Raw genomic sequence first — 23,683 nt, 5'->3', positions numbered from 1 at the left:
CCCCCCCCCCCCCCAACCACCACCCTCTATCCTTTGGAAAAAAATTCTTACATGGGTCTACCACTTTAACAACTCTTTGAAGGTAACCTGCCCCTAATTTCATGCTGCCAGAACTACAGTCTGCATGAAACACTTCCAGGCTACCTTATCACAATGATATATGATTCAATCCAAAACGTTTTGGCAATTCAGGCTTTTGGGAACGGCACTACGAGTCATCTGGCCTGTCTGTCAGCCCTGATTGACAGACTTTTCCCTATATTCAAATAGGGAAAGATTTGATCTGTCATTGAGTTTGGGCAGCATGACACGAGTGACAGTTTCTCTTTAAAGAACTTCCTTTTGTCCTGTGCTCTATGGGGCATGTAAATACAGTCTGCACCAATTATAATACATGGGCTCTATTGCCCTGGGCATACAGCAGCTAAAGCCTTTTACCTGGTAAATTCGATTACACATGTATTATGTATTGAAAGGATTTTCCCTCCAATAAAGAATCTTTTCTATATTTCTGTTCTGCCAGCATTATTCTACATAAAAGGGACCTAAAGGACATTGGGAGAAGTCAGACATACCATTGTGTTCCAGGTGTTAGGGACAGAAGACCTGCAATAGACAAAGCATGGTTAGATATGACAGAAAATCATGGATCTAGTCTTGTTTCTCATAAATCAGTAGTTAAAATAGGGTATTATTGTTTTTATTTAAAAATATTTCCAAAGCCTTTATGAAATTATATTAAAACTCTATGGAGAAGACTAATGTACTAATATACACCTTAGCTTCAGCATAAGGCCAGAGTTGCTGCAGATTTTACCTGTGGATCTGTCCACATAAAATCTGTATTAGATTACTGCACTTAGGCTATGTTCACATCAGCGTTACGGAGTTCCGTTACATACACTGATAAGGCTGCATTCACACCACGTTTTTGCAATACAGTTCCCGTATCAGGTTTTTGATGAAAAACTGATTCCTCAAAACCGGACTAAACTTTACCAAAATGTGTGTACAAATGTTAACCCGTATACAGTTAAAAACCGTTTACGATTTAAAAAATGATGTCCAGTTGCATCCGTTTTTTTACTTTTCACTCCATTATGAATAAAGTTTCACTTGTTTGATTGAAATTCCCCCCCCCCCCCCCCAAAAAAAAACTGTGGAAGTCAAAAACCGTATGGTGAAAACCGTATGGAACCGTACGCACATATGGTTCTGTACAGTTCCCATTGACTGTACAAAGTATACGGTTTAATACAGTTTTTCACCTGGACCAAAAACCGTGGTAGGCTATGGTTTTGGGTACGGGAAAAATTTTTACTAAACCGTACAGGATGCAAAACGGAAACAACCTGATGCATCTTTTGGCATATGGTTCCAATGGAGAGTCAATGCATACGGTTTTCAATACGGTTCTGTACGGTTTTCACATTGAAAATGTATACAGCTGGATGGTGGGTATGACTGATCAGCAACAGATCCTGACAGGTCCCATTCACCTTAAAAGGGGTCAGGTCAGGATTTTTTTTTTTTTTACATCCCGTATTTTTTAGCATATTAGTGGGAGGAAGAAAAAAAAAACATTTTCTTCTCCACTAAACTCCCATCATTTCAACTGAATCAGCGAATGGAGCTTCTAACAGAGCCCCTAACGCTGATGTGAACATAGCCTTATCGGTTGTCATGGCAGCCATGTCAAAGGGGTTATCATGATGCCTTCAGTGGTGCTCACAGTATCACACTGCCCCTCAGCCAATTACTGGTCGCAGTGATGTCCCACATTTGCCAGTGATTGGCTAAGGGGCCGTATGGCACTTAGGAAGAGGATCATAGCCAGGGACCGAAGCAGGACAACGAAGGCACCACAAGAGCACTACAGGCAAGTAAATGTTTATATTTCTATATGATGTGCAATGGGCAAAGTTCCCCTTTAATTCCAGTAGTACAGCCTGCACATTGTAAATATGACAGTACACTGCAATACAACAGAATTGCAGTGTACTGTGTAAGAAATTGAATGTTCCATTTTCCCCTAGGGAGACCCCAAAAAATCAAAACATCCAAAAAGGTTTTTGAGATATATATATATATATATATATATATATATATAGTCCCCTGCTAATGAAATTAAATATTACCCCCATATTCTCCTATTTATAAATTAACATATTTGGTATTGCTGTGTAGGAATGTCTGAACTATGAAAATATAAGTATAGTTATTCTGCACAGCATAAAACATGGAATAAAAAGCGATCAAACGATCCCATCTACCCCAAAAGTATACCAATGAATACTACAGATCATGGCTGGGAAGGAAAATAGTTAAAGGGTATGGTCAGATTTGCTGCAGATTTTGTTGCCCATCGACCTTAAAGGGTACCTTTCATCAAAAAAACTTTTGATATATTATAGATTAATGTATGCAGAATAACTTTCCAATTGCATGTTATTAAAAAATATGCTTCTTTCTATTTAATTTTCCACTTTGAAAAAATGACCACTAGGGGTCTCCCTACCAGTCCTTTTTTTTTTTTTTTTATAGATTTCAGACTCTTGCTGGAGTCCTAAATCTCAGACTGCAGCCGGGACACAGACAAACTCCCTGGCAGGGAGCAGTGCTGAGCTTGTCTGTGTCCCGGCTGCAGTCTAAGATTTAGGACTCCTGCATGAGTCTGAAATCTATAAAAAAAAAAGGACTGGTAGGGAGACCCCTAGTGGTCATTTTTTCAAAGTGGAAAATTTAATAGAAAGAAGCATATTTTAACATGCAATTGGAAAGTTTTTCTGCATACATTAATCTATAATATATCAAACGTTTTTTTGGATGAAGGGTACCCTTTAATGGGTAGCAAAATCTGCTGGAGCTAATCTACAGCAGAAAATACGCACTTGTGAACAGCCCCTTAGGGTTAAAGTGGTGTATCACTAGGGTAACCATTTCATAAAGTCAGTGAATGGAAACCTCCTACAGTCGGAGCTGTCACTAAAGTGTTTCCAAACCTGAGGGCATCCAGCTGTTGCAAAACTACAACTCCCAGTGTGCACAGAGTTGTAGGCTTGCAACAGCTGGAGGCACTCTGGTTGGAAACCTCTGCTTTATACAGATAGTCAAAAAACTATTCCAGGGGACATGACACATAGGTGTCCTGGATCCTGCCCCTCGGAGTATCTATACATACAATGCAGGGTCCCCAACAGTCATCACTATAACCCAGTGTTTTCCAACCAGGGTGCCTCCAGCTGTTGCTAAACTACAACTTCCAGCATGCCCGGACAGCCATTGGCTGTCCGGGCATGCTGGGAGTTGTAGTTTTGCAACAGCTGGAGGCACCCTGGTTGGAAAACACTGCTATAACCCATAGTATGTACAGCACACCGCCCCATACACATTACAGTTATCCGTCACGGCACAGCTGACCACGTAACGACACCTCAGCGCTACTAAAGAATAATGACAGGCCATGACAGCCTTCACCCACCTGCTTGACAGCCGGCTCAGGACCTGCGGTACCGGAAGGTGCACTCTCCCACTTCCCGCAGACGTCCACAGGAGTCAAGCTCCGCCTCCCGGGAGGAGAACTGACCAATAGTAGCCCGGCTTCACCTAGCAATCTCTACGTCACGGAATCAGACACGAGCTGTGATTGGTCGAGAGAAGCAGAGGCTGCTGTGTAGAGTAGTAGCGTCACTAGAGGCAGGCATAACGGGGCGAGTAACCCGTCTGATGTATTTATGGCCTCCTATTAGGCCATATTAGAGGGAGGTATTTCCTAACAGGAGGTTCACCAGCTATTGCAAAACAACATCTCCCATCATGCGAAGGTCGATAGGGCATAATGGGAGTTGTAGTTTTGCCACAGCTGGAGAGCTACAGGTCCTGGAGCACTGGTAAGGGTGTGGCGAAGAGAGCAGTATCTCCCCAGTATGTGAACAGGAGGCTGTACTACATGGATGGGATTGGAATGTGTTAAAGCCTAAGGGTCTATTCACACAATATTTGATGCTGCAGATTTCAATGTAAACTGACCTGAACACAGCATCAAATATGCACAGGATACTGTAAGTGTTTATACACCCTAACCCGAAGGTTTTGCCACTCATTGAAGTCAATGGGAAGCAAAATCTTACCTTAAAGGGGTACTCCGCCCCAGACATCTTATCCCCTATCTAAAGGATAGGGGTTAAGATGTCAGATCGCGGGGGTCCGACCGCTGTGGACCCCCGGGATCTCAGCTGCAGCACCCACCTAATGCGGCTTCCGGCAGCGCTGGAGGCTCTCATCCTAACGCCTCACGACCACGGTGACGGAAGATCGTGACGTGACGCCCCCTCCCATAGACTTGCATTGAGGGGCGGGGTGTGACATCACACGGGGCGGAGTCGTGACATCACAATCTCACGTCACCCTGGTCGGAAGCCGAAGCCTCCAGTGTTTCCGGAAGCCGCAACAGGTGGGTGCTGCAGCCGAGATCCTGGGGTCCCCAGCGATCTGACATCTTATCCCATCTCCTTTGGATAGGGGATAAGATGTCTAGGGGCAGAGTACCCCTTTAACCCCTTAAGGACCACAGGTTTTTCTGTTTTTGCACTTTCGTTTTTTCCTCCTCGTCTTTTAAAAATCATACCCTTTCAATTTTGCACCTAAAAATCCATATGATGGTTTATTTTTTGCGCCACCAATTCTACTTTTCAGTGACATCAGTCATTTTACCCAAAAATCTACGGCAAAACGGAAAAAAATCATTCTGCGACGAAATTGAAGAAAAAATGCCATTTTGTAACTTTTGGGGGCTTCCTTATCGTTATTCTGTAGGTCCATACGGTTAAAATGATACCCTACTTATATAGGTTTGATTTTGTCGTACTTCTGTAAAAAATCATAACTACATGCAGGAAAATGTATACATTTAAAATTGTCATCTTCTGACCCCTATAACTTTTTTATTTTTCCGCATATGGGGGCGGTATGTATTGATTGGACTTTTTGATCCCTTTTTTATTCATTTTTTCATGAAATAAAAAGCGACCAAAAATACGTTATTTTGGACTTTGGAATTTTTTTGCGCGTACGCCATTGACCGTGCGGTTTAATTAATTATATATTTTTATAGTTCGGACATTTACGCATGCGGCGATACCACATATGTTTATATTTATTTTTATTTACATGGTGTTTTTTTTTTTTATGGGAAAAGGGGGGTGATTGAACTTTTATCAAGGAAAGGGTTAAATAACATTTATTAACATTTTTTTTTACACTTTTTTTTGCAGTATTATAGATCCCATAGGGACCTATAACACTGCACACACTGATCTTATACCCTGTTCACTGCAAAGCCATAACTTTGCAGTGATCAGGGTTATCGGCAGTCGATTGCTCAAGCCTGCATCTCAGGCTTGGAGCAATCAATCGCCGAGGGGACACGCCAGAGGCAGGTAAGAGGAACTCCGCTCGTGTCCCAGCTGATCGGGACACCGCATTTTCTCTGCGGTAGTCCCGATCAGCCCCACTGAGCAGCCGGGCAGCTTTCACTTTCAAGTTTAGATGCGGCGTTCAACTTTGAACGCCGCGTCTAAAGGGTTAAAAGTGCGAGGCACCGCGATCACTGCCACGCGCTATTAGCCCCGGGTCCCAGCATCAGATACATGCCGGGACCGACCCGATATGACTTGGTCACCGCGTGACCCTGCGTTATATCGCGGGAGCCGGTCAAGGAGGTAAATATACGTCCTTGGTCGTTAAGGGGTTAACCCCTTAAGGACCCAGCGCAAATATACCTTAAGGACCCGGACATTTTGTGCACATCTGACCACTGTCACTTCAAGCATTAATAACTCTGGGATGCTTTTACTTTTCATTCTGATTCCGAGATTGTTTTTTCGTGACATATTCTACTTTATGTTAGTGGTAAAATTTTGTCGATACTTGCATCATTTCTTGGTGAAAAATTCCAAAATTTGATGAAAATGGATATTCCAAATAAATTATATATAGATTCACATATACAATATGTCTACTTTATGTTTCCATCATAAAGTTGACATGTATTTTCTTTTCGAAGACATCAGAGGGCTTCAAAGTTCAGCAGCAATTTTCTAATTTTTCACAAAATTTTCAAAATCGGAATTTTTCAGGGACCAGTTCAGTTTTGAAGTGGATTTGAAGGACCTTCATATTAGAAATACCCCACAAATGACCCCATTATAAAAACTGCACCCCTCAATGTATTCAAAATGACATTCAGTAAGTGTGTTAACCCTTTAGGTGTTTCACAGGAATCGCAGCAAAGTGAAGGAGAAAATCTTCATTTTTTACACTCGCATGTTCTTGTAGACCCAGTTTTTGAATTTTTACAAGTGGTAATATGAGAAAAAGCCCCCAAAATTTGTAACCCAATTTCTCTCGAGTAAAATGTCAAGTGTTCGGCGGGCGCAGTAGAGGGCACAGAAGGGAAGGAGCGACAATGGGATTTTGGAGAGTGAATTTTTCTAAAATGGTTTTTGGGGGGCATGTCACATTTAGAAAGCCCCTATGGTGCCAGAACAGCAGAAAACACCACATGGCATACCATTTTGGAAACTACACCCCTCAAGGCACGTAACAAGGGGTCCAGTTAGCCTTAACACCCCACAGGTGTTTGACAACTTTTCGTTAAAATCGGATGTGTAAATGGCAAAAAAAAAAATCACACTAAAGTGCAGTTTTCCCCCTAAATTTTACATTTTTACAAGGGGTAATAGGAGAAAATGCCCCCCCAAATTTGTAACCCCATTTCTTCTGTGTATGGAAATACCCCATGTTAGGACGTAAAATGCTTTGCTGGCGAACTACAATGCTCAGAAGAGGAGGAGTGCCATTGAGCTTTTGGAAAGAGAATTCGTTTGGAATGGTAGTCAGGGGCCATGTGTGTTTACAAAGCCCCCCGTGGTGCCAGAACAGTGGACCCCCCACATGTGACCCCATTTTGGAAACTACACCCCTCACAGAATTTAATAAGGGGTGCAGTGAGTATTTACACCCACAGATCTTTGGAACAGTGGGCTGTGCAAATGAAAAATTTAAAATCTGTCAGACACCTGTGTGGCGTAAATTCTCAATGTACCCCTTATTACATTACGTGAGAGGTGTAGTTTCCAAAATGGGGTCACATGTGTTGGGGGTCCATTGTTCTGGCACTATGGGGGCTTTGTAAACACATGTGGCCTTCAATTCCGGACAAATTTTCTCTACAAAATCCCAATGGTGCTCCTTCTCTTCTGAGCATTGTAGTTCGCCCGCAGAGCACTTTAAATTCACTTATGGGGTATGTTCTTACTCAGAAGAGATGGGGTTACAAATTTGGGGGGCTTTTTTCCTATTTTCCCTTGTGAAAATGAAAAATTTAGGGTAACACCAGCATTTTAGTGAAAAAATAAAAAGATATTCATTTTCCCATCCAGCTTTAATGAAAATTCGTCAAACACCTGTGGGGTGTTCAGGCTCACTATACCCCTTGTCACATTCGGTGAGGGGTGTAGTTTCCAAAATGGGGTCACATGTGGGTATTTTTTTTTTTGCATTTGTCAGAACCGCTGTAAAATCAGCCACCCCTGTGCAAATCACCAATTTAGGCCTCAAATGTACATGGTGCGCTCTCATTCCTGAGCCTTTTACCGCTTGTGGAAATAAAAAGTATGGGGCAACACCAACATGTTAGTGTAAAATTTTTTCTTTTTTTTACACTAACAGGCTGGTGTAGCCCCCAACTTTTCCTTTTCACAAGCGGTAAAAGGAGAAAAAGCCCCCCAAAATTTGTAGTGCAATTTCTCCCGAGTACGGAGATACCCCATATATGGCCCTAAACTGTTTCCTTGAAATACGACAGGGCTCCGAAGTGAGAGAGCGCCATGCGCATTTGAGGACTAAATTAGGGATTGCATAGGTGTGGACATAGGGGTATTCTACACCAGTGATTCCCAAACAGGGTGCCTCCAGCTGTTGCTAAACTCTCAGCATGCCTGGACAGTCAGTGGCTGTCCAGAAATGCTGGGAGTTGTTGTTTTGCAACAGCTGGAGGCTCCGTTTTGGAAACCCTGCCGTACAAGACGTTTTTAATTTTTATTGGGGGGGGGGGGGGGCAGTGTAAGGGGGTGTATATGTAGTGTTTACCCTTTATTATGAGTTAGTGTAGTGTAGTGTTTTTAGGGTACATTTGCACTGGCGTGTTACAGTGAATTTCCAGCTAGGAGTTTGAGCTGCGGCGAAAAATTTGCCGCAGCCCAAACTTGAAGCAGGAAATTTACTGTAAACCTGTCCGTGTGAATGTACCCTGTACATTCACATGGGGGGGCAAACCTCCAGCTGTTTCAAAACTACAACTCCCAGCATGTACTGACAGACCGTGCATGCTGGGAGTTGTACTTTTGCAGCAGCTGTAGGCACACTGGTTGGAAAACCTTCAGTTAGGTTCTGTTACCAACCAGTGTGCCTCCAGCTGTTGCAAAACTACAACTCCCAGCATGTACTAATCACCGAAGAGCATGCTGGGAGATGTAGTTATGCAACAGCTGGAGGTATCCAACTACAACTCCCAGCATGCCGAGACAGCTGTTTGCTTTCTGGGCATGCTGGGATTTGCAGTTTTGCAACATCTGGAGAGCTACAGTTTTTAGACCAGTGCACAGTGATCTCCAAACTGTGGACCTCCAGATGTTGCAAAACTACAACTCTCAGCATGCCCAGACAACAAACAGCTATGTGGGCATGCTAGGAGTTGTAGTTTTGCAAGATCTGGAGGGATATAGTTTAGAGACCACTGTATAGTGGTCTCAAACTGCAGCCCTCCAGCTGTTGCAAAACTACATATTCCAGCATGCCCAAGCAGCTGTCTGGGCATGCTGGGAGTTGTAGTTTTGCAACATCTGGAGGGCTACAGTTAGAGACCACAGTCTCAGACTGTAGCCCTCCAGATCAACTTACCGGCTTCTGTAGGATCCCGGGAGCCGTCCTCTTCAGACGCAGGTCACGCTGCCCGCCGATCAACGTCGCCGCAGCCTCCGGACGGGTAAGTGGACGTCCCCTTCAGGTCCCCGTTCTGCCCCGCCTATTGTGGGTGGGCAGGACGGGAAAACGAAAGTTAACCCCCCCACCCCCGGTCTGCTATTCGTCGTCGCCTCTGACGATCAATAGCAGACCAATAGCAGGGATAGGAGAGGTGGCAACCCTGCCACCTCACTCCTATGCCTACAGGGGGATCGTGGGTGTCTTAGACAACCGCTATCCCCCTTCTATTCCGGGTCACCGGGTCACCATAGACCCATATGACCCGGAATCGGCGCAAATCGCAAGTGTGAATTCACTTACGATTTGCGCCGTTCGCCGACGGGGGGGGGGGGGGTTGGTTGTTCTGATGACCCCCCTGGGCATTTGCGCGGGGTGTCTGCTGATTGATATCAGCAGTCACCCCGGCACGGTCCCCGCCCGGCGCGCGGCGGGGACCGAAATTCCCACGGGGGTATGGATACGCCCTGGGTCCTTAAGTACCAGGACGTCAAGGCGTATCCATACGCCCTAGGTCCTTAAGTGGTTAAAGGGGTTATCCAGGAAAAATCTTTTTTTTTATTTATATCAAAAACTTAAGAAAGTTAAACAGATTTGTAAATTACTTCTATTAAAAAATCTTAATCCTTTCAGTACTTATGAGCTGCTGAAGTGGAGTTGTTCTTTTCTGTCTAAGTGCTCTCTGATGACACCTGTCTCGGGAACTGTCCAGTTTAGAAGCAAATCCCTATAGCAAACCTTTTCTACTCTGTGCAGTTCCTGAGACAAGCAGAGATGTCAGCAGAGAGCACTGTTGCCAGACAGAAAAGAACAACTCAACTTCAGCAACTGATAATTATTGGAAGGATAAAGATTTTTTAATAGAAGTAATTTACAAATCTGTTTAACTTTCTGGAGCCAGTTGATATATATAAATTTTTTATTTCCTGGAATACCCCTTTAAGGATGCAGATTTGAAGTTGTAAAATCCACAATTGTGGATCTGCAACTGCAGATTTTACAAGGCATTTTTGGTTGCCTTGTAAAATCCACAACCGAATTTTACCAACTCCAGATCCAGTGTGTGAGAATACTCCCTAAGGGTAGGGTCACACGTAACAGATCCGCAGTGTATTTTATGCTGCAGAACCGCTGGTGACCAGACCCATGGTTTACCTCCAGCTGTTGTTAAAGCTTCTGCTCCGTGACTCAGGAACTCACAGCCCCGTGTGGCTGCTGTGCCCCCCCCCCCTGGCCTGCTTGCAGTGGCAATCTGCCACTCCAAGCAGTCACACAGGTGTGGGGGTTGTGGCAACAGCTGGAGGCAAACTATGGGTCGGGTCACTGGTGGATCCGTAGCGTAAAATACACTGCGGATCTGTTACATGTGACCCAACCCTAAGGGTATGTTCACACGTACAGGATCTGCTGCATATTTTCTGCAGCTAATTTTGCTACACATTAAAGTTAATGGGTAGCAAAATCAACTGCAGAAAATATGCAGCAGATCCTGTACATCTGAACGTACCCTAATGTACATATTTTCTGCTGCAGATTTGCTTTAGCAGATTTTGCTGTTCATTGAAGTCAATGGGCAGCAAAATCTGCAGAAGATCTGCAGCAAAAATATGCATGTGTGAACGCCTAACACAGTGCTTCCCAATCAGGGTGCCTCTGCCTGGTGCAAAACTGCAACTCTCAACATACCCAGACATCCTGCTGGGAGTTGTAGTTTTCCAACAGCTGGAGGCACCCTGGTTGTGAAACACTCAGCCTCTAATTTCATGATCCTCAGTCTTGTCAAATAATTTTTAAAAAAATGTTTATTTGTAAAAATTGCATGAATTCAGTGTCCAAGCAAACCTATTCCACATGCATCATGCACTAAAGACCAGCAGGCGGCGATGTGGTGCTAGTAAAAAGAAAAGAAAACAGCCACAATACAAGCTTGTTCACACACCACATACATTTTGCAGAGGCCTTGTTAAAAATGAAAGAAGCAAGCTGATTGGTTGCCTTGGGAAACTTTTCCTCTAGAAAGGTTTTGATAAATCGCCCCCCATATCCTTATCATATTGATTTCAGTTGGGAATAAGAAATAAAAAACAAAAACGAAGATTTTTTTTCCAGTTGAACGTGTAAGTTAGGGTTTATTCACTAGCTAAAAACCACTCTGCTGAGGATTGCTATAAAAGAAGAGGCTTTTGGTTTTTCACAAAAAAAATTAATAAATAAAAACACTCACCAAAACAGATAAAACACATGTTGGGGGGGAATTTACTAAGAACGGCATTTCAGATGCCAGTCTTTAGCAAAGTCCCTCTGCCACTGGATTTGTCTGATACATCATGAGGCGCACATCTCTTAGGCCATGTTTTAGAAGTTTGTCGCCTTATACGGTAATAAAGGGCAGCAGGCACCATTTCTTTCAATGGCCCGCATGGAGTCATCTAGTGAATGCATTTGTGACTTTTTTTCTATTTTAATCAGACTCAAAAGCGCTGTCTGCTGCGTTGTCCATTCCAGTCAAAATAGCAGATACACTGCTCAAAAAAATAAAGGGAACACTAAGATAACACATCCTAGATCTGAATGAACTAATCATATGAAATACTTTTGTCTTTACATAGTTGAATGTGCTGACAACAAAATCACACAAAAATTATCAATGGAAATCAAATGTATAAACCCATGGAGGTCTGGATATGGAGTCACACTCAAAATCAAAATGGAAAACCACACTACAGGCTGATCCAACTTTATGTAATGTCCTTAAAGGAGTTCTCCGGTGCTTACACATCTTATGCGCTATCCAAAGGATAGGGGATAAGATGCCTGATCGCGGGAGTCTCCACAGCAATTACGCCCCCTCCCGTAGGCTTGCATTGAGGGGCGGAGCATGACGTCACACGCCGCCAGTCCGGTGGTCGCCCGTAATCAGACCCGGAGCGAACACGCTCCGGGGACTGATTACAAACGGAGTGCAGCGTGCATGATCACGGGCGTCCCCAGCTGCGGGACTCCCGCGATCAGGCATCTTATCTCATATCCTTTGGATAGGGGATAAGATGTGTAAGCACCGGAGAACCCCTTTAAAACAAGTCAAAATGAGGCTCAGTAGTGTGTGTGGCCTCCACATTGGTCTCCTGAGGGATGGTCTCCTGAGGGATGTCCTCCCAGACCTGGACTAAAGCATCCGCCAACCCCTGGACAGTCTGTGGTGCAATCTGGCGTTGGTGGATGGAGCGAGACATAATGTCCCAGATGTGCTCAATCTGATTCAGGTCTGGGTAATGGGCGGGCCAGTCCATAGCATCAATGCCTTCCTCTTGCAGGAACTGCTGACACACTCCAGCCACATGAGGTCTAGCATTGTCTTGCATTAGGAGGAACCCAGGGCCAACCGCACCAGCATATGGTCTCACAAGGGGTCTGAGGATCTCAGGCTACCTCTGGCAAGCACATGGAGGGCTGTGAGGCCCCCCAAAGAAATGCCACCCTACACCATTACTGATCCACCGCCAAACCGATCATGCTGAAGGATGTTGCAAGCAGTCTGTCACATGTGCTCAATATGAACCTGCTTTCATCTGTAAAGAGCACAGGGCACTAGTGGCGATTTTGCCAATCTTGGTGTTCTCTGGCAAATGCCAAACATCTTGCACAGTGTTGGGCTGTAAACACAACCCCCACCTGTGGACTTCAGGCCCTCATACCACCCCCATGGAGTCTATTTCTGACCATTTGAGTGGACACATGCACATTTGAGGCCTGCCGGAGGTCATTTTGCAGGGCTCTGGCAGTGCTCCTCCTCGCACAAAGGCAGAGGTAGCGGTCCTGCTGCTGGGTTGTTGCCCTCCTACGGCCTCCTCCATGACTCCTATTGTACTGGCCTGTCTCCTGGTAGCGCCTCCATTCTCTGTACACTGCGCTGGCAGACACAGCAAACCTTCTTGCCACAGCTCGCATTGATGTTCCATCCTGGATAAGCTGCACTACCTGAGCCACTTGTGTGGGTTGGAGACTCCGTCTCATGCTACCACTAGAGTGAAAGCACCGCCAGCATTCAAAACTGACCAATACATCAGCCAGGAAGCATAGGAAATAAGAAGTGGTCTGTGGTCACCACCTGCAGAACCCCTCCTTTATTGGGGATGTCTTGCTAATTGCCTATAATTTCCACCTGTTGTCTGTTCCATTTGCACAACAGCATGTAAAATTGATTGTCAATCAGTGTTGCTTCCTGAGTGGACAATGTGATTTCACAGAAGTGTGATTGACTTGGAGTTACATTGTGTTGTTTAAGTGTTCCCTTTATTTTTTTGAGCAGTGTACATCTCGAGCGGAGTCCCTAGCCTTTAAGGGGTAATATGTCCATTGTGTGATATATAAAAAATAAACCTGTACTCACCTCCAGCCCTCCCGCAGTGCTTCCAGTGTGCTGGCCTCTGGTGTGATCCTCTTCCTGAGCTGTGTCATACTGCTGCTCAGCGAATCGTTCGCCCGAGGCATGATCACACCTGGAGACCAGAGCAGGAGACCTAAGGCACCACGGGAGCCTCACAACCACCCACAAGAAATGACAAGTCACTGTTTCAATGCAGCAATTAAAGCAAAATTTCCTTTAATCATTTTTTGAGCCAAAGCCAGAAGTGGATCCAGCGGGATGGAGAAGTTAAAGTCCTTCCTTTATATTTCCCTTCGCTTCTTAAGCCACTTCTCTCTTTATCTAAAAAAAAAACCTGAAAGAAAAACTGCATCAAAAAACTGTGTGTGAACATAAGTATACTTAAAATGAAGAGGAGGCTGAAAAATAGACAAGTATTTTTCTTGAAATCAGTGTCTGGATGCATGTGTAAGGCTATGTTCACACAGGCTAATGTCCGCACTGAAAACCTCTGTGCGGACATTGCCTTCCTAGACTGCAATGCATTTCCGTGCGGAGTCTGCAGCAATAATAAATTGTCATATTGATGGGCTAGAACAGTAGTCTGGTTACTTTTCCTCGCTGCTTATGAAGTCTGCGTAAGAAATCCAAGGGTATGCTCTCGTGTTTCTTATAAGGATAACAAACAGATTAATCCAACTGAAAGTCCGTTATGTGCACATTCCCTCAAAGGGTACCTGTCATTTAAAAAAAAAAGTTTCCTTGCGAAATGTCAAAAGTTTTGATCAGCGAAGGTCTGAACACTCAGGATCAGTAGAACCAGCTGGGATAAGTTAGCTCTGCTGTGCTTTCTTCTCCCTGCTCGCCTGAGTCACGTGATCGAGACATGCTCCATAGACTTACATTGTGAGAGAACATGTCAAAGTTTTTTCCAAATGACCAGGCCCATTTGAAGGGAATCTGTTAGCTGTATTTGCTGCTGACATCATTAAATAGGTGCTGGGGTATAAAATCAAACTGTACCTTTTCTAGAGCTGAGGATGTTTGCCAAACTTATAAAATCGCCTTTTTTATTTCTCTGCCAAGTGTCCAGGAAGCGGAGCGGAGCTGCTCATGTGCCACAGCCTGGTACGCTTCCTTGCTTGCTCTAACCTCACAGCCCCTCCTTGATAGATATACAGGGCTCTTCATATCAGTCTAGGAGTGGCTGGGAGATCTGCCCCTCCTCCTGACACAGAACAGGAACCTCTGCAGTGGGCACCAACATTAGTGGGTTTTAGAGTTTTTTGTGTTATACTGCCCCCTAGCCCCCTCACCCAGCACTATTAAAGGAGTTCCCCTGTGGAAAACAAATGTTTTCAAATCAACTAGTGCCATGAAATTAAACAAATTTGTAAATTACTTATATTTATAAATCTTAATCTTTCCAGTACTTATCAGCTGCTGTACACTACAGAGAAAGTTGTGTAGTTATTTCCAGTCTCACCATAGTGCTCTCTGCTTCCACCACTGTTCTTGTCAGAAACTGTCCAGAATAGAAGAAAATCCCCATAGTGAACCTCTCCTGCTCTGGACAGTTTCTGACATGGAAAGAGGTGGCAGCCAAGAGCACTGAGGTCAGACTGGAAAATACTATACAACTTTCTCTTTAGCATACAGCATTTGATAAGTACTGAAAGGAGTAAGATTTATAAATATACGTAATTTACAAGTCTGTTTAACATTCTGGAACTAGTTGATCTGAAAACATTTGTTTTCCACCAGAGTACCCCTTTAAATGTGCAATCTATTCTTCTAAATACACTTTTAAAGTCATGTCACAAGATAAAATATCTCCAAGCTTACTCTTTAGCTAGTGCCGATCCTGTCTGTGTGCTTAACTCCTTGTTTTCATCCTTTTTATGGCTCATAATTCCCTTTTTTATGTTGCTCACACTGCATGCAGTTCAGAGGAGGGGACATTCCCTTTCTTTCCCTCACTCCTCAGAGCTGACAACTAGCTGTTCTGTGCACTGAGGCTCTGTGACACACCCCCGGCTCACACAGCGGGCTGATTGACAAGCCAAGAGCCTGCACAGAGCCCTGCTTGTTCCACCCACGCTTCCTGTATTTTACCTCAGCACAGAGACACAGGAAATCTGCAAGGACAAGACAGTGTTCTTGACAGTGGAGGTACAGTGGAGGATTTGGCTGTTCAAGCATGCTGGGAGTTGTAGTTTTGCAACCGCTAGAGCTGCAGTGTTTGTTAAGCACTGTGTTAGAGCAGTGTTGCCTTTCGATGTTGCAATACTATAACTCCCAGCATGCCCAAAGATCATTTGTCTGTAGTTTTGCAAGAGCTGGAGGCTACACAGCTGGAGAATACACAGTTTTAAAACAGAGTTTTACAAAGATTGTACCCCCAGCTGTTGTAAAACTAAAACTCCTATCATTGGAGTTGCAGTTTGTGAACAGCTGAATGCTGCAGTGGATACCAACACAGTTTACGGCCGGTATTCAGTATGCTGCAAAATACAGAGTAGTCTGTCTGCATAAAGATAGATTTTTAGTAAAATTAAAAAAAAATAATAATAAATGTATATTAAAAAAAGTTATTTATCAGTAGTACTACAAAATATAAAATAAAATTCATAATTACAGTGCCTCTTTAAGTATTCTTTATGCCATCTTTAAGTATTCTTTATGCCATCTTTCTTTACCAGTTTTAAGTGTCAAAAATCTGACATATTTTCCGAGTTAACAAAGCCACACATTCTTTTCTGAACACTGTTAAATAGAGTCACTGTTAAATAGCAAGGTGCAAAAAGTGGGAAAAACTAAATGTGGAACATGGCATTTTATGCAAGTTTCTTGGCATATCATAAGCCGAAAATATGGAGCACCGACAATTATAGTTGTCCCCCATCTTTCTTGGAAATAATGCTGATCATTGCTAACTTATAAAAAAAAAATCTAAATTAACCCCTTAAGGACGCAGGGTTTTTCAGTTTTTGCACTTTCGTTTTTTCCTCCTTACCTTTTAAAAATCATAACCCTTTCAATTCTCCACACGCCTGTGATCATTGTTATCGGCGCTTGACTGCTCTTGTCTGGATCTCAGGCACGGAGCAGTCATTAGTCGATCGGACACCGAGGAGGCAGGTAAGGGCCCTCCCGGTGTCCTGTAAGCTGTTCGGGATGCCGCGATTTCACCGCGGCGGTCCCGAACAGCCCGACTGAGCAGCCGGGATACTTTCACTTCAGACGCGGCGGTCAGCTTTGATCGCCGCGTCTGAAGGGTTAATACAGGGCATCACCGCGATCGGTGATGTCCTGTATTAGCCGTGGGTCCTGGCCATTGATAGCCGCTGGGACCGACCCAATATGCCGCGGGGACACCGCGTGACCCCGCGGCATATCGCGGGAGCCGGCGGAGGACGTAAATATACGTCCTTCATCGTTAAGGGGTTAAATAAGAAAGTGGAAGTCAATCTATGAAATACTGATACTAGTATTTACGAGGGATATACATGTGTATTTTTAGCTTACTGTAAAAACAAACTATTTGCATGTCAAAATGTATGTCTATGAACGATTTTCTTGTTTTATTAATCCCTGAATATGCAAAACAATATACAGCAGAGTAATTTAAGAGCCAGCAGCGATGCCATATAGGTAAACTAGCAATGAACTATGTGGGCCCAGAAGAATTCCACCCGAATCTGGCTGCAGAGTGGATGACTTACTGCTGGAGTTTATCATTTCTTGGGTACATTCACAAATAGTCTGTTATTTCTTATTAAAGAGGTTGGCCAGTGTTTTTCTAAGGTGTATATAAATGATAATAATATGTCACTTCATTAATAACTTTCATGTTCCCCCACTCGATCCTTCGTCTTGCTGTTCTGTCTGGACATAATATGAATTATTTAATGCTATCATTGCAATAACTGTTTACTATGCAGTTATGTATAGTTTATTATGTGTTAAGCTTGTGGGGGTATAGGGTATATGTGGTGTAGCTGTGCAGTGATGAAAGGGTGCTGGTTTAACCCTTAACTGTCATGACGCTAGGGTGAGGGCTTCTCAATATCGCCACCCGTCCCAAGAACAATAGGGAGGAATAAATGATTGCCCACAACCGGAGATTCAGAAAACTGTAGAAAACTTTACTGCAGATTTTTTGCAGAGGTAAAACAGGAACAGTCTTTACATATGTATAGTCTATGAGGATCCTGACAGTTGGTTGGGACCTTGTGAGTATAAGCTCTGGAGATTGATTTATGCTTTTTCGCTGGATTTAGGGGATTTGTTTTAGGTCCAGCAGTCACACAAGCTTTAGCGGGGATTTGATTTAGTAACTCACAATTAGTAAGTTGCGGGATTGTTAGGCTTCAGGCCTGGTTTTGCCTGGTAAATCGAACGGATCTTCTCTCTCTGATAGTCCGGAACCCAAGAGATGCTGCTTGCTTTCCAGCTCAGGAGCAAGAGAGCAAGAGAAGAGCAAAAGAAAAAAGAGCAAGGATTGGCTGGCAGCTCCCTTATATGGGCAGGGGCTGGCCTTGAGCTGATTGGTTATTCCCAACTGTCAGTCCTTTACACAAAGGATTATGGTAGAACATGTGACTACCCACATGACCTGGAAGGTCCTTTAGCATACCATAACAGTAGAAACATTAGTCATGTGACCTAAGGTCCTGCAGACACTATATAGATCAATACATTACACTAATTATATACATGTAACACATAAAATTAAAGAACGAAGAGGTGACTAGGGGTTAACTCAGCAAGCGGACCCCAACGGTACCAAGGAACTCTGACTTTGGGGACCCAGCACACCAGGTACAGTATCAAATACAGTACCGGGACACCACAATTATAAATAGCAGAAAGCCCAAAAGTAATCTCAAGAAATCTCAAAGGCTCCAAGGCAGTTAGCCTAGGGGAAGGGCTGTTTACTACATTGGTGGACCCTGTGTCATAAGTGGACAATTACTGTCACGATGCCGGCTGGCAGGTAGTGGATCCTCTGTGCCAGAGAGGGATTGGCGTGGACCGTGCTAGTGGACCGGTTCTAAGTCACTACTGGTTTTCACCAGAGCCCGCCGCAAAGCGGGATGGTCTTGCTGCGGCGGTAGTGACCAGGTCGTATCCACTAGCAACGGCTCACCTCTCAGGCTGCTGAAGATAGGCGCGGTACAAGGGAGTAGACAGAAGCAAGGTCGGACGTAGCAGAAGGTCGGGGCAGGCAGCAAGGATCGTAGTCAGGGGCAACGGCAGGAGGTCTGGAACACAGGCTAGGAACACACAGGAAACGCTTTCACTGGCACAATGGCAACAAGATCCGGCAAGGAAGTGCAGGGGAAGTGAGGTGATATAGGGAAGTGCACAGGTGAAGACACTAATTGGAATCACTGCGCCAATCAGCGGCGCAGTGGCCCTTTAAATCGCAAAGACCCGGCGCGCGCGCGCCCTAGGGAGCGGGGCCGCGCGCGCCGGGACAGGACCGAGGGAGAGCGAGTCAGGTACGGGAGCCGGGGTGCGCATCGCGAGCGGGCGCTACCCGCATCGCGAATCGCATCCCGGCTGGAAGCGGAATCGCAGCGCCCCGGGTCAGTGGATCTGACCGGAGCGCTGCAGCGGGGAGAGTGTAGCGAGCGCTCCGGGGAGGAGCGGGGACCCGGAGCGCTCGGCGTAACAGTACCCCCCCCCTTGGGTCTCCCCCTCTTCTTAGAGCCTGAGAACCTGAGGAGCAGACTTTTGTCTAGGATGTTGTCCTCAGGTTCCCAGGATCTCTCTTCAGGACCACAACCCTCCCAGTCCACTAAAAAAAAAGTTTTCCCTCTGACCTTTTTAGAGGCTAAGATCTCTTTGACAGAGAAGATGTCCGAGGAGCCGGAAACAGGAGTGGGAGGAACAGATTTGGGAGAAAAACGGTTGAGGATGAGTGGTTTAAGAAGAGAGACGTGAAAGGCATTAGGGATACGAAGAGAAGGAGGAAGAAGAAGTTTGTAAGAGACAGGATTAATTTGACACAAAACTTTGAAAGGACCAAGATAGCGTGGTCCCAACTTGTAGCTAGGGACACGGAAGCGGACATATTTAGCGGAGAGCCATACCTTGTCTCCAGGGGAAAAAACGGGAGGAGCTCTTCTTTTCTTATCTGCGAACTTCTTCATGCGTGATGAAGCCTGTAAGAGAGAATTTTGGGTCTCTCTCCATATGATGGAAAGGTCACGAGAAATTTCATCCACAGCGGGTAGACCAGAGGGCAAGGGGGTAGGGAGGGGGGGAAGAGGGTGACGGCCGTACACCACGAAAAATGGGGATTTGGAGGAAGATTCAGAGACTCTGAAGTTATACGAGAATTCGGCCCATGGAAGGAGATCTGCCCAGTCATCCTGGCGGGAGGAAACAAAATGTCGCAAATAATCACCCAAGACCTGGTTAATTCTTTCTACTTGTCCATTGGACTGGGGATGATATGCAGAAGAAAAATTTAATTTAATCTTGAGTTGTTTACAGAGAGCCCTCCAGAATTTAGACACGAATTGGACACCTCTATCCGAGACGATCTGCGTAGGCAACCCGTGAAGACGAAAAATGTGTACAAAAAATTGTTTAGCCAACTGAGGCGCTGAAGGAAGACCAGGAAGAGGGATGAAATGTGCCATTTTGGAGAATCGATCAACGACCACCCAAATAACAGTGTTGCCACGGGAAGGGGGTAAATCAGTAATAAAATCCATACCAATCAGAGACCAAGGCTGTTCGGGGACAGGCAGGGGATGAAGAAAACCAGCGGGCTTCTGGCGAGGAGTCTTATCCCGGGCACAGATAGTGCAGGCTCGCACAAAGTCCACAACATCCGTCTCCAGAGTCGGCCACCAATAGAAGCGGGAGATGAGTTGCAGAGATTTCTTGATGCCCACATGACCTGCGAGATGGGAGGAGTGACCCCATTTGAGGATTCCGAGGCGTTGGCGTGGAGAAACAAAGGTCTTTCCTGGAGGAGTTTGCCTGATGAAGGCAGGAGAAGTGGAGATCAGGCAGTCAGGTGGAATGATGTGTTGCGGAGAGAGTTCAACTTCTGAGGCATCCGAGGAACGAGAGAGAGCATCGGCCCTAATGTTCTTATCGGCAGGACGAAAGTGAATCTCAAAATTAAACCGGGCAAAGAACAGAGACCACCGGGCCTGGCGAGGATTCAGCCGTTGGGCAGACTGGAGGTAGGAGAGGTTCTTGTGGTCGGTGTAAATAATAACTGGAAATCTTGATCCCTCCAGCAGATGCCTCCATTCCTCAAGTGCTAATTTAATGGCTAGAAGCTCTCGATCCCCAATGGAGTAGTTCCTCTCCGCCGGAGAGAAGGTCCTAGAAAAAAAACCACAAGTGACGGCATGCCCGGAAGAATTTTTCTGTAGAAGAACAGCTCCAGCTCCCACTGAGGAGGCATCAACCTCCAGTAGGAAGGGTTTGGAAGGGTCAGGTCTGGAGAGCACGGGAGCCGAAGAAAAGGCAGACTTGAGTCGTTTAAAGGCGTCTTCCGCTTGAGGAGGCCAGGACTTGGGATCGGCATTTTTTTTGGTTAAAGCCACGATAGGAGCCACAAGGGTAGAAAAATGTGGAATAAATTGCCTGTAATAATTGGCGAACCCCAAAAAGCGTTGGATAGCACGGAGTCCGGAGGGGCGTGGCCAATCTAAGACGGCAGAGAGTTTGTCTGGATCCATTTGTAGTCCCTGGCCAGAGACCAAATATCCTAGAAAAGGAAGAGATTGGCATTCAAACAGACATTTCTCAATTTTAGCATAGAGTTGATTGTCACGAAGTCTCTGAAGAACCATACGGACATGCTGGCGGTGTTCTTCTAGATTGGCCGAAAAAATTAGGATATCATCCAGATATACAACAACACAGGAGTATAACAGATCACGAAAAATTTCATTAACAAAGTCTTGGAAGACAGCAGGGGCGTTGCACAGGCCAAAGGGCATGACCAGATACTCAAAGTGTCCATCTCTGGTGTTAAATGCTGTTTTCCACTCATCCCCCTCTCTGATGCGGATGAGGTTATAGGCGCCTCTTAAGTCCAATTTAGTAAAGATGTGGGCACCTTGGAGGCGATCAAAGAGTTCAGAGATGAGGGGTAGGGGGTAGCGGTTCTTAACCGTGATTTTATTAAGACCGCGGTAGTCAATGCAAGGACGTAGGGAGCCATCTTTTTTGGACACAAAGAAAAATCCGGCTCCGGCAGGAGAGGAGGATTTACGGATAAAGCCCTTTTTTAAATTTTCCTGGACGTATTCAGACATGGCAAGAGTCTCTGGGGCAGAGAGAGGATAAATTCTGCCCCGGGGTGGAGTAGTGCCCGGGAGGAGGTCGATAGGACAATCATAAGGCCTGTGAGGAGGTAGAGTCTCCGCTTGTTTTTTGCAGAAAACATCCGCGAAGTCCATATAGGCCTTAGGGAGACCGGTTACTGGAGGAACCACAGAGTCACGGCAAGGGTTACTGGGAACCGGTTTTAGACAGTCCTTGGAACAAGAGGGCCCCCAACTCTTGATCTCCCCAGTGGACCAATCCAGGGTTGGGGAATGAAGTTGAAGCCAGGGAAGTCCAAGGAGAATTTCCGAGGTGCAATTGGGGAGGACCAAAAGTTCAATCCTCTCGTGATGAGATCCGATGCTCATTAGAAGGGGCTCCGTGCGGAAACGTATGGTACAGTCCAATCTTTCATTGTTTACACAATTGATGTAAAGGGGTCTGGCGAGACTGGTCACTGGGATGTTGAACCTGTTGACGAGAGAGGCCAAAATAAAATTTCCTGCAGATCCAGAGTCCAAGAAGGCCACAGTAGAGAAGGAGAAGGCAGAGGCAGACATCCGCACAGGCACAGTAAGACGTGGAGAAGCAGAGTAGACATCAAGGATTGTCTCACCTTTGTGCGGAGTCAGCGTACGTCTTTCCAGGCGGGGAGGACGGATAGGACAATCCCTCAGGAAGTGTTCGGTACTAGCACAGTACAGGCAGAGGTTCTCCATGCGGCGTCGTGTCCTCTCTTGAGGTGTCAGGCGAGACCGGTCGACCTGCATAGCCTCCACGGCGGGAGGCACAGGAACAGATTGCAGGGGACCAGAGGAGAGAGGAGCCGAGGAGAAGAAACGCCTCGTGCGAACAGAGTCCATATCTTGGCGGAGCTCCTGACGCCTTTCGGAAAAACGCATGTCAATGCGAGTGGCTAGGTGAATAAGTTCATGAAGATTAGCAGGCATTTCTCGTGCGGCCAGAACATCTTTAATGTTGCTGGATAGGCCTTTTTTAAAGGTCGCGCAGAGGGCCTCATTGTTCCAGGATAATTCTGAAGCAAGAGTACGGAATTGTACGGCATACTCGCCAACGGAAGAATTACCCTGGACCAGGTTCAACAGGGCAGTCTCAGCAGAAGAGGCTCGGGCAGGTTCCTCAAAGACACTTCGGATTTCCGAGAAGAAGGAGTGTACGGAGGCAGTGACGGGGTCATTGCGGTCCCAGAGCGGTGTGGCCCAAGACAGGGCTTTTCCAGACAGAAGGCTGACTACGAAAGCCACCTTAGACCTTTCAGTGGGAAACAGGTCCGACATCATCTCCAGATGCAGGGAACATTGGGAAAGAAAGCCACGGCAAAACTTAGAGTCCCCATCAAATTTATCCGGCAAGGATAGGCGTAGACCAGGAGCGGCCACTCGCTGCGGAGGAGGTGCAGGAGCTGGCGGAGGAGATGACTGCTGAAGCTGTGGTAGTAACTGCTGTAGCATAACGGTCAGTTGAGACAGCTGTTGGCCTTGTTGCGCTATCTGTTGTGACTGCTGGGCGACCACCGTGGTGAGGTCAGCGACAACTGGCAGAGGAACTTCAGCGGGATCCATGGCCGGATCTACTGTCACGATGCCGGCTGGCAGGTAGTGGATCCTCTGTGCCAGAGAGGGATTGGCGTGGACCGTGCTAGTGGACCGGTTCTAAGTCACTACTGGTTTTCACCAGAGCCCGCCGCAAAGCGGGATGGTCTTGCTGCGGCGGTAGTGACCAGGTCGTATCCACTAGCAACGGCTCACCTCTCAGGCTGCTGAAGATAGGCGCGGTACAAGGGAGTAGACAGAAGCAAGGTCGGACGTAGCAGAAGGTCGGGGCAGGCAGCAAGGATCGTAGTCAGGGGCAACGGCAGGAGGTCTGGAACACAGGCTAGGAACACACAGGAAACGCTTTCACTGGCACAATGGCAACAAGATCCGGTAAGGAAGTGCAGGGGAAGTG

General features: G+C 45.8%; 1 protein-coding gene across 1 annotated transcript in view; it reads right to left on the bottom strand.

The window, feature by feature from the left end:
• Positions 1-3,610, bottom strand: part of RABGGTA (Rab geranylgeranyltransferase subunit alpha) — a 30,135-nt gene extending 26,525 nt beyond the window's left edge. The window contains exons 1-2 of the mRNA XM_056525740.1: positions 3,482-3,610; positions 576-606 (exon numbers count right to left, since the gene is read on the bottom strand). Coding sequence (XP_056381715.1) covers positions 576-578 — 3 coding nt within the window. The 5' untranslated portion in view covers positions 579-606; positions 3,482-3,610. The remainder of the gene's footprint in view (positions 1-575; positions 607-3,481) is intronic.
• Positions 3,611-23,683: the final 20,073 nt, after the last annotated feature.

The sequence above is a fragment of the Hyla sarda genome, chromosome 1 (genome assembly GCF_029499605.1).
Source record: "Hyla sarda isolate aHylSar1 chromosome 1, aHylSar1.hap1, whole genome shotgun sequence".
NCBI lineage: Eukaryota > Metazoa > Chordata > Amphibia > Anura > Hylidae > Hyla > Hyla sarda.
Note: the sequence above shows the minus strand (reverse complement) of the source record. Positions and strands in the feature narration are given on the sequence as shown.